Below are 12,614 nucleotides of genomic sequence, written 5' to 3' on the forward strand. Positions count from 1 at the left end.
TCATAGTGTATAGCAAGAGATCTGTTTAACAAGTACTGGGATGACTTCTTTGAACTGAGTTTGGCCAGTTTGCAGCATGTCTGAAAGATCATACTCCATACCAGTATAATGTATGTGTCAGACATCATACTGATCTTTCACCGCAGATGCACAATAATGTCCAATCTCTCACAGGGATAGAGTAGGGCTGTGAGCAATGAGGAATGATGGACAGGGGAACTATTTTGCAGTATGCGGCATATGGAGATTTCGGTCAGATGGGAAACATGCTCGGGTAGCCATTCGCACAAAGTGGGACATCCGGGTTCAAATCCCAGCCTGATACAAATCTGTCATCAGTGAGTGCATGTGCACGTGGCTTGACATATCATGGTACAGCCTTACGTCAGGGCTCATTCCGTGGGATATTGCAAATGACTACGCATTTGAAACGGTTCTAACAACAGACATGTTTATGTGAGGTTTTTCTGTAATAAACATTATTGTTAAAAACCACAGAAAGTTATTTTATGCATTTATTCAACTTAAAAATGGTATAGCAGTAATATCTCTAGAAACATCAAGATCAAAATATTACATTGAAACAGACTGGCTAATTTCCTAATACAGATAATAAAAAAATGTAGAAGTAGAAAATCCTGTGTTAAGAGGGACCCTCTCATTGTGAGGATGTCTACATGGTCATGAGTCAAAGGGAAAACTAAATGGCATTGCACAGCAGTAAGACACTGGATATATATTTGGGATGGTGCTTCAGATTCCTGTCTGGCCATCCAGATTTTGGTTTTTGCAGCTTCCCTAAATCAGTTATACAAGTACCAGAATGGTTTCTTTGAAACTGACAGAGGTGATTTTTCTTCTCCATACTTCTCAATCCAGGCATGTCCTCTGTCTCTAATGATGTCATCTTTGACAGAGCATTAAACCCTGATCTCCATTTGTATTCCATTTAAGGGCAAAAATCTGTGTAAAAGCAATGACCATACTACCCGTGTTTCATGATGAAAGTGATGTTGATAAATGTTAAAAAGGAGAAGAGGTCAACTTCTTCACATTTTTTTCCACAGGTATTGTGAGCTTTTTGAAAGTTAAAATGATGGTTCTCTCAGAACAGTAAGCTACTGTCAGAAATTAAAATTTATTTGTGTATTGCAGCTACCAGACAAAGAAATCAAGAAGATAAAATTAATATTCTTCCAGTATCTTTATCTTAACTAGGCCTGGTAGCTGGGCAGAATCATTTAGTGCACAGAATCAACAATTTAGGGATTTGTCTGTCGTCTTGTAGGTATCAGAAATTTGGGTGCATCTTCTATTGCAATATTCCCACATTCAGAGATCACATTTCTGTCTTTTATGTTGCATTTACATTCATTAATTTCCTTCAGCCTGTTATTTTATAGAAACAGAAATGTGGTGTAGCCATCTCTTTCTTCAGACATTGCCTTGTTCATAATCTAAAAGGAAATAATTATTTTAATTGAATCAAATGTGGTTTCTTGGTGAAATGTTGTAAATTAACAAAACAAACACACTTTTTTCTTTAAGCCTGATGCAGAAAAACATCATAGAAGCTGCAGATTGAAGAAGCCTGATTCAGCCTTTGCGGAAAATTGCCTGAACAATAACCACAAATACATAATATATGTACAAGTCTTACACACAGAGGAAAGAGGGGAAAGAGGGCACACCTATTATTAAATGAGCAAACCCAATTCAGTTATTCACCTTTTTAGATTATATCACATCTCCAGGATAGAAATAAAACTTTGGGCCTCAATCCATCGGCAGATAAAAAGTTCTTTGCTGATGCATTACTTTAGTCCCGTCATGTTAGTGTAATTACTATATTGTGTAATTCCATATTTAATTGCTAAAAAATGGTCATTCAAGTAATTTTACATTAAGCCATGGATCTATACATTAAGAAGTTGAGATGGCTATTTCTGCCTTATCATGTTGCTTATCTGTGCATTATCATCTGTGGGACTCGGTAATGTACTTGAAAATGGTCTTATAACCCAAAACCTAGGTTGTGCAGTAACATTAATAGTAAAATTTGTGAAACAAGGCAAAAAACAATGTTTGTGTAGTTAAAAGGAAAGAAATTTCCGTTACTGAGAGAAGTAGGGCCAATGACAGTGGTTAAAGCACTTGACTTGGTTCAGGAATAGTGAAGCTCATATCCTAGTTCTGCTATCCAGATATAGATTTACCAAGATTTCCCAAAATTAATGATTATAGGCATCTTAATATTATAAGTTGTAATGTTATTGCAACAAAGAGAAACAGAAATCCAGGCAACGTTGATTTCAATTCTCTTTAATCCTATTGCATGATTGCAGACATATTTCAACTGATACATTTGTGATCAGGCATTGGCATAAAAGAGAATTAAAATCAGCTCAATATTACACCACAATATTTAATACCTTAGAAATCCATATCATAGAGTTAAAATAATTTTGGAAGAGAGTGGAGAAGGTCAAGACTGTTACAACAATTCCTCGTACTTCCATAAGTCAGTATATCTTATGTTCCTTAATGGATCTAAAAGGCAATAATCCAGGTCCAAATCTGAACTGTCACTTAGTTTTAATGTGCCAAGAGGTTTTGTGTCCTTATAAACAGGTTGGTGATGATATTGTGTTAACCAGCTGCATAGCATGTATTATTTGTGAAGTATATATTCATTCAGATCTGTTTGAAAACGCAATGCAAATCTAACAAGGCATACTACAGAAAATATGCTGAGATTATATAACCTATGGTGAACTGGAAGACAGTTTACAGCTTGATTTAGATATCACTTGTGAAGTGAAGTTTTGTCTGCCTACACAAATACACCAATAAAATACATAATAGGCATTTTCGAAATCTTCTTTGCAAATATTACTTATTCTCCCATTTTGTTTTATACTTTCCAGTTGTAACATAGACAACTGTGCCGTCCGTATGCGCTCTCTAGAAAACATTGAGTATCACAGACGATGCCATAATGGTGCCCAGTACTCTTGTCCAGAATGCAGCCATGTTCACTGCCATTGGAATGGAATGAGCACACACTTATGGCGGACACATGTAATAAATATGGAGCTATTTTCTTGTGATCAGTGCTCTTATAAAACAACAAGGTACGGTTAGTATGTAGAATCTTCTTTGCTTTCTTAAAATACTAGGTTAATGTGATACATTTCATTAGTGATGTGTGGTTTGACACAGGAAGTGTTTGACATCATGCCAGCAAAGTGTGTTTTTATGGTAATGGAAAGTTATAACAGACTGTAAATAATTTAGAAGTGAAGGTAACTACTCACTGAATAGCAGAGGCATTGAGTCATCAGCAGGCACATAAACAAGACTGAAAACATTCTAGCTTATGGGCAAATCATTTTTTCAGCTGTAACACACACGCACATGCGCTTGTGTGCCCCCCCCCCCCCCCCCCCACACACACACAAACAAACAAACAAATCCATACAGCAACAATTATATGCTGTGGAACTAACTTGCTGCTTAGTTTGTCATAAATTTTGATACCCATAACTGTTAGTCATTGATCATCAGTCAATGACTGTAATCCATGAAGTTTTATTTGTTCTTTCTACTGTGGTGAGCAATGATTTGGCACAAATTATTCAGAGCTGCTGCGTATAAAGGTGATCAGTTTGTAATTCATTTACATCTTTTAGTACCAAGTAACTCAATCTCATTGATTTTCTTCCACACTTTCAAGAGTTTCAAGTGCTAGGGGTATCTCTAACCATAATGCATCAGCATAGATGGTAATACTACTCGTATTATGTAGGATTAATATTTTAGCCACATTACCTGCACACCACCAAAAAATTATTCCTCCTTGTGCAACAAACAGAAAGTAATTATTGTTGAAATTATTTAATGGGATAGATAAAAAATTGGAGACTACTTACCTGATGTTTGTGTAAGCTACAGTGGTTAATGATTATGTAGTGATAATTGAAAACTTGTGTGAGCTGGGACTTCAACCCAGATTTCCTGCTTATTTAGAGCAGTCACCTTGGCTGTCTGAGTATGCATCAGGCTGCTCTCAAACTTTCAGTGTCATTGATGTTTCCTCTTATGATTTCTGAACACTAGCATGGTAATGTAAAAGAGAGGAAAACCATTAATTTGTAGTGACAGAAGCAGAATTGCTTGTAATTAAACCATGGTGTATTTGTTAAACAGTTGTTCTCCTTTGCGGGGAAGAATATCCTTTGCTCTTGGTTACAGTCATTGTTTACTTTATTTTTATTTGCTAAACCATTATAAAGCACTGCATCTGCTTTCATATCTCTGTTAATTCTAGATACAATCATTCATACAGATAATTGCAATTAAAATATATTACCAAGTGATAGAGGTTCTTCAGTCTAAATGAAGCTCTGTATGTGAACTATAAATACCTTGACCTCTCAATGAAAAGTGCAGGGTTAGATTGTCAGAACAATGAAATTGTGCCGTGACAAAACAGAGAATTGTGTTTACTCATTTTGATTGCACATTAAAGAGCAGCAGTTCATCATGACAGTGATTTTGCAGGTGCTTGGTTTGTAGCCATTGATAGAAGGCATCAGATGTCCATACGCAAATAACAAAATACCTGTAGTTTATAAGAAATCAGTTTCTGAGTTCAGAGCTGCCACTCAGTGATACCTTAGGTATTTTTGATGGGGTTGATACGTGGCCAGTCTGGGACCAAATTCATAATTGTTCTCCTCAAACCACTACAGCACAGTACTAGCTGTGTAGGTTGGACAGAGAATTCAATTACAATTGCCTGATTTTGGAAAGAAAATGAAGGAATGCAATAAACAACAGTTGTTTGAAAGAAACGAGTTTAATATTAAATGGACTGTGAATTTTGTAGATAATGGTTTTTCCTGTTTAATATTACCCCAGTCTCCTGACTGAAATTTAATTGTATTAATTACTTCTTATAGTTACAGCAAGCTGATCAACATGCATAAACGAATCCATGGCAGTGAGCGACCTTTCCTCTGTGATACGTGTGGCAAGGGCTTCAAGAATACAAAACAGTTACGAAATCACAGGGTAAAGAATTAGAATTCCTAATTTTTTTTAATTGTCACTATATACCCATATTGTAGTAATGTGCTCATTCATTTATATACCTCAAGTTTTTTTGCTTCAGAAGATTCATTTAATATCAGATTTTGAAACTCAAAAGTTATTTATTTTGCATCTGGAGAGCAAAAGGATCAGATGTACATATGATGGATAGTGGCAGGGGACTGTGTTCATTGCTCAGAAACTCTATGCTGCTTCAGTTCCACAAGACCACAAGATGCAAGGACACAGTACAAACTGTGAAATAATAAGAATGGACTTTCATATAATATCTCCTTTAATTGCAGTGAGTACCTTTTTAGATGAGCAGAAGCATTGTATGACAAGAAAGGTGTCCATGGAGTAGTAGTTAAACACCTTATTTACCCAAATAGAAGCCAATCGAGAATGCAGTATTATTTTTTGAAGATGTTTCCTTTTTGTTTTTAACAAATTCTATTCCAAATTACAAATAGTCTTATATGAATCACCAGTGCCCTCATTCTGATCCTTTGCATTCCTGTTTACTTCCCCTGAAAGTTTTGCATGTAGAAGTTGCATTCTTTACTGTATTCTTCTGAAGCCATGTACAAATATTTGCTTCTGTGACATCAAATTTTCTTTCTGCTGTACAAATGTTAGTGACCTCTGGTTTGTTGATAACCATTAACTTAATGTTAGCATTGTTTTAGGTTTGAGACTCAGCTGTGACCGGCAAATGCATTATATCTATATATTGGTAACTACAAATTATCATCCACATAGCTTTGGCAGTGAAGTTAACAGACTCGAAATGTAATTAAATTTTAAATCAAAACAACAGTGAGTCGTAATTTTAACATTTGGTATAAACTGTTTCAGAATATAAAAACATTTACTTCATGTACCAAAGCAATTTGCAAGTGAAGGACCCTGTATTTTATTTTGAACAATGAATTTTGAAAAGGAAAAAAAACCAGCTTATCTTACATTTGAGTAAATACAGTAATTTGACAGCAGATAAAGAAACTAGTCTTTTCAAGAGTTGACAGTGGTATGTCGACACACACATCGTGATATGTATTGTGCAACTGGAGGCAGGATGAAAACTCTGCTCAATAAACAATGTAGAATAGTTTTATTTGAATATTATAAATCGTAAGTGTCCTTCATGGAGTGTCCAAAACAAGGAAGACAAATAATAATAAACTGACTGAAGGCCAAAGTGAGCAACGAACATGTTCAAGTCCAGAATCACATGGATTGTTCAGAAGTTAATTACACAATCAGTCATGGTCTCAGCATAGGGAGACCGTATGCACTTAGGTGGCATAAGGCCAAAGTCTGAAGAATAACTGTCATTGTCCTAAGCTTGTTAGGAAGTAGAAGATAAACACTGCAAGTGACCGATGACGATTCCCGATGAGAGCTCCGATCGATGAGCTGCAGGTGCAGCAGGCCCCTGGCCCAGAGAAATTGACAGAGTAACCGGTTCAATAGCTGTGAACGAAATGCTGAACTGTGGTCGGGTGCCAGCATAAATACTGTCACCGTGCACGGGTAAAGTGCGAACTGCTGGCAAGCACGTGACACGTCATAGGAAAATAGTGCCCGTGGTCGCAGTGCAGCACTCGTGGAAGTGTACTATACTGGCAGTGGACTTGGCACGTATTGTGGCTGCTGCCCGAGACTTTGTGGACAACAAATTGGCATGTTGCTGTTGTTGATGACGGTGTTGTTTGGAACATTTACCGACATGTGGGACAAGCACAGATTGGTGTTTGGCTTGCAGGCACCTGTGCTTGTTGTGGTAAATCATACCTGAAGCATGCCTGCTCGCGGGACACAGGTGTGTTGCAGGTTTCCAGGCTGCTGTCTTGTACAAGGGACACAGCATGCAGGAAAGATGTTGTTTACCCATAAGCTTACATTTCGTTATACTGTTTATGTTTCATTATACATATTTCCAGAAGAGCTGTACTTTCTAAAGATTTGAGGCCATTGGTGTAACAAACCAGACCACTGGAGCATCAGATTGTCTAGTTCATGATCCACATTCACATAAAACAGCTCTCACAATAATCAGTTGGTTCCTGGGGGAATACTAAGTGAATCAGCAGGAATTGTGTGGGAATATTAGTATTTACAGGTAAAAATACTGCTGCTTTCACTTATCACTACATTGATAGTATTGAGTTTCCACCAATATTTCTTATTAACTACTAATGTTCATGTTCAGCATATGTTCATATTAGTACTTCACCGTGGCCGTGAAGATGCAGTACCAGTTTAATATCAAAAACCACAGTGTAAAACAAGACAGCTATTTTACCTTTGGGAAAGATGGGAAGGAGGCCTAGAGTTTAATTTATCACAGAAACTGAGGTCACAAGTGGCTACATACATTACAAATTTGAACTGCTGCCTAAGTAGAGAACATAAAACATTATTCGTAATATTGTTACATTCCATCCTGGATTGTTTGAAAATAAGACAGTCCTCTTTTGCTAAGTGCAGTGACTGCAAAAAGTGGTGTGTTGCCCCACAGCCCATGTTTACTTCTAGAATTTGAATATTATTATTATGAATTAACTTGTTATAATAAGGGGTATTAAAATTGCTTTCTAGCTTTCATTGAGTAGTCACATGTCATCAGTTTTACCCATAAAAAGCTCTATGTGTATTCCAATAAAAACTCTAGGTAAGAATATCAACAATGTAGGAAAAGACAGATTGCTACTTACTATAAAGAACACGCCAAGTTGCAGACAAAAGCTTTATATTTAATTGTGCCTGTCTGCAACTTGATGTGTCTTCTTTACAGTAAGTAGCAATCTGTCTTTTTCTACATCGTTCTTAATGTGACACTGGTTAAATAAATATTCCATGCTGTGAGCCTTAAGATTCCATGCTTATAGACATAGTGATATAAAACTGTGACAGCTTTTCTATTTCATTTTAGCAAGCTCTCATCTATTGTGAAAATTGATTATAACTAGAAATTTAGTACCATAGTTTAACTAAAAATTAAGCTTGTATTGATATTAAAATTTGTCAACAGTTTTTCCGCCGCCTGATGACTTAAGCTTCTCTCTCCTGCATTCCATTTACGTCTAGATGCTGGAGTTCCAAATCAAATAATCTTCCCTTCGTTGTAAGTCCAGTACTACAGCAAGTCCATAGTCCCATTTATTGATAACTTATGCTATTCATGTAACGGGTGGTCTCAGAGATGAATTATTTGCATTCTTATCTGAAAACAACATAATTACTTTCCACATCATTCATTTTTACTACAAGTACTCAAGGAAATTATGACTTTATGTACGTTCTTATTTCAATGAAATCAATTTAAAATCATCCCGAGGAAGAAAAAACATAAGAAGCAACGATGAAATCATTTTTTAATTGTTATGAGACTGGCTGAAGATGTTCAGTATGCTGACCACCGTTTTCTGCCACAAGTTGAAATCGAGAAACATGTTCCACAAGAGATAAGAGTGTCTAAGGGGTCATTTTCAGAATGTGTTACACAATGCATGCCTTCAATTCAGCTATGTTTGTAATCGGAACACTGATCGTATGATCTTTCAGACAATACCACAGCTAGAAGTCACATGGATTAACAAAATATGATCGGGACAGCCAAGCTGATGGGAAGTGATGGCTGATAATTCTAGAATTTCCACAGTGCCTCTGCAGCAGCTGCTTCACTGGCTGTGCACCATGTGGAGGAGTGCCATTTTTTATAAAAATGATCCTACCCAAACACCCACGCCGTTGAAGGGTTAGAAAAACGTTCGTGCACAAAAGACTCTCGTTGTGTTTACCAGTGATGGTACATGTAACAGGACCCATCTCCTTTAAAAAATATGGCCCTACGATATATGATGCTCTCAACCTGCACCACACAGTTACCTTTGCAAAATGAAGTGGTGCTGGTTGATGTGCGAGTGGATTTTCTGTGTATTGACATGTTCTTGAAGATGGAAATGGGCTGTATTCATCCACAGAATGTTCTGTGGGCATTCATTTTCCACTTCCATGCAAGTAAAAAATTCTAGAGGCATAATCCGTATCAGTTCAGGCCGGGGGATATTATTGAATTTACCTTACGTTAAAAGAGTAAGTAAGGAAAACATATTTTTTTGTTTTCACCAAAAAAATTCCTGCCCTGAGATACAGGCATCCAAAGATGACTCTGGGAACACCATTTTGAAGATGTGAATTTCGGTAATTTTTTTTTAATGTTGTATTCTGTAACCGTTCTACATATTTTGTTAGAGTTTTTTTATTTGAAAGATAATTGCTTTATGATTACAATGGTATCCTCCGTTTGGACATGTCTGTCAAAGTTGTTTTACTGTCGCCTTTTGAATTTTTTTATAGTTTGAAGAAAAAAATTTTTTTTTTCAAAAATGCCAATCCAGGAAAGTTGGATTTTTTTCTGTTTATTAGTACCATGTAGTACTATTTCCTCTGTAAAGGAAAGCTTCCACTTTTAAGTTGGAGATGTTTTATTTTAAAAAATCTTTTTTTTTTTTTTTAACTTTCAAGGGTAATGTATGTCTTCGTTGAAGTTGTTTCTTACTAATTTCTTTGTTACAATGTTTATTTCAGTTGTCTTTGTCACAGTTATTTCTTATCACTTGCTTTGTTGCAGTTATTTCTTTTCACTTGCTTTGTTGCAGTTATTTCTTTTCACTTCCGTTGTTGCAGATATTTTTTACACTTTGTTGTAGTTTCTTGTCAGTTTCTTTGTCGTGGTTGTTCAGTGCAGGTTTCTTCATTGTAGTTGTTCAGTGCTAATTTGTTTACTGAAGAGGCTTCTAAAGAAATCTGAGACCATCCAACGAGTTCTGTGTTTTTCTGAGGAATTTGCCAGTTGACACAGTTACAGTGTGTTTTGTGAAAAGGACTGTTTGAAATGTCTTCTATCTGGGGCCACAGGAGAGTGAAGTTTGCAGACTATTTATGTATCGATAAAAGAGTGATTAAAAAAAAAAAACTCTGTTCAGGTTGGGAATAAGTGTTCTCATTTGCAGACTCTGTTTCAAAGTGCGGATGTTTCCAGTGACGACTTTCTGTGTTCTAAATGTTTTGACAGAATAACAACAATGATAATATCTGAACAAGGTGAAGCCTCCCATGCTGCAGATGATGCAGATTTTACATCAATAGAGGAAGAATTGAATACCCTTAATCAGTCAACTACAGAGGTTCTAACGTTTTACGGATGACAAGCGACAGTGTGGCATTGAGTTGCAAGGCTCACGTGTGTCTCAAATCAGTTAACTTGCACATTGTGTGTAGCCGATCTTCTTCTCTGGGCAATCAGTTATGTCATTTTCCCAAAAGCTTCTTCTCCTAAGACTATAGCTGGTTAGAGGAATTTATTAAACTACTTCTCTATTCTTGAAATAATTTGGGTACTCATAGAATGCTTTTCAGTTCAGTCACTTTATATTTTCAACTTTCGTAGACAATAACTTCTGTAAGCTAATGTATTCCTTAAACATTTGACTCATTTACACATATTCAAACAGAATACATGTGTCTTGCTTCGTTCATAGCCAAGACATGAAGTAATTCAAAAGCCTCTAGCCTCAAGTGAGTCCAATACATGAATGAACATAGAAATCTATATTCAATAGTTCATTAGTCTTTTTATAATCAACACAGACACTAAAGAGCACAGAATACTACATAAACTTTCCATGTTCTTCTAGACTTGTACACAGAAACACTGTGGACCATACAGCAGGTATTTGTCTCCCGCCGGTTCCATCTTTTTCTCATAACTGTTTTTCTTTACCTGCACATACAAATAGGTGATGCGCAGTAGGGCGTATTCATTTCTCCCACTCACATCTAAAATATCGGGTGTTCGAAACAGTGGAAGGAAGCAATACAAGGTAGGTGTTAGTCCTGTTAAGAAACTGTGGGCAGTGAAGTTGAGTCATAAGCTCTATGCATCAAGAAAGTGCAGAGAAATTACTAAAGCTATGGATGAATACACTACAACAAAACTGACCACACTCTTCAAAGTAGAAATTCCATCTTCAGAAGAAAATGAACCAAAGCACTCTTCCACCTGTTGCCAGGAATTTTTCAAAAATATCAATTCAACTGTTGAAAATTGTGCATCCTACAGTGAAAATGTGTAAGTTTTAACTATTATTCCAGAGACATTTTCAAAGAAAACAATTTTGAACCATGTTCCATCAGTATCAAAGTACATGGTAGACAAATCAAGAAATGTGAGGTCTCTAAAAGGAGTCTTTGGAAGACCAGATCCCTATTATGATCATACTGTACAAGCAGCCCAAGTTCAAATAGTGCAGTCATTTTATCTGGAAGATAAATGGGACTGTTCTCACCAGAGTGGCAACAAAAAAGACACTATAATTGTAACAATTGAAGGTCAAAAAGTTGCGAAGGTGAAGAGGTGCATGACTTGCAGTATTATACAAACTTTTTCAATTTATAAGAGCAACTATACAACTTCACATATGTTGTTGTTGTGGTCTTCAGTCCTGAGACTGGTTTGATGCAGCTCTCCATGCTACTCTATCCTGTGCAAGCTTCTTCATCTCCCAGTACCTACTGCAACCTACATCCTTCTGAATCTGCTTAGTGTATTGATCTCTTGGTCTCCCTCTACGATTTTTACCCTCCACACTGCCCTCCAATGCTAAATTTGTGATCCCTTGATGCCTCAAAACATGTCCTACCAACCGATCCCTTCTTCTAGTCAAGTTGTGCCACAAACTTCTCTTCTCCCCAATCCTATTCAGTACCTCCTCATTAGTTACATGATCTACCCACCTTATCTTCAGCATTCTTCTGTAGCACCACATTTCGAAAGCTTCTATTCTCTTCTTGTCCAAACTGGTTATCGTCCGCGTTTCACTTCCATACATGGCTACACTCCATACAAATACTTTCAGAAACGACTTCCTGACACTTAAATCTATACTCGATGTTAACAAATTTCTCTTCTTCAGAATCGCTTTCCTTGCCATTGCCATTGCCATTGCCATTGCCAGTCTACATTTTATATCCTCCCTACTTCGACCATCGTCAGTTATTTTGCTCCCCAAATAGCAAAACTCCTTTACTACTTTAAGTGTCTCATTTCCTAATCTAATCCCCTCAGCATCACCCGATTTAATTTGACTACATTCCATTATCCTCGTTTTGCTTTTGTTGATGTTCATCTTATATCCTCCTTTCAAGACACTGTCCATTCCGTTCAACTGCTCTTCCAAGTCCTTTGCTGTCTCTGACAGAATTACATTGTCATCGGCGAACCTCAAAGTTTTTACTTCTTCTCCATGAATTTTAATACCTACTCTGAATTTTTCTTTTGTTTCCTTTACTGCTTGCTCAATATACAGATTGAATAACATCGGGGAGAGGCTACAACCCTGTCTCACTCCTTTCCTAACCACTGCTTCCCTTTCGTGTCCCTCGATTCTTATAACTGCCATCTGGTTTCTGTACAAATTGTAAATAGCCTTTCGCTCCCTGTATTTCACCCC

The 12,614-nt window shown here is 36.7% G+C and overlaps 1 protein-coding gene across 1 annotated transcript in view; it reads left to right on the forward strand.

Moving 5' to 3' along the window:
* The window catches only part of LOC124802467, a 109,554-nt gene that overhangs the window by 39,126 nt on the left and 57,814 nt on the right, over positions 1–12,614 (forward strand). Inside the window, exons 5-6 of the mRNA XM_047263257.1 lie at positions 2,928–3,134; positions 4,965–5,076. Coding sequence (XP_047119213.1) covers positions 2,928–3,134; positions 4,965–5,076 — 319 coding nt within the window. The remainder of the gene's footprint in view (positions 1–2,927; positions 3,135–4,964; positions 5,077–12,614) is intronic.

This window comes from Schistocerca piceifrons, chromosome 6, assembly GCF_021461385.2.
Source record: "Schistocerca piceifrons isolate TAMUIC-IGC-003096 chromosome 6, iqSchPice1.1, whole genome shotgun sequence".
Lineage (NCBI taxonomy): Eukaryota > Metazoa > Arthropoda > Insecta > Orthoptera > Acrididae > Schistocerca > Schistocerca piceifrons.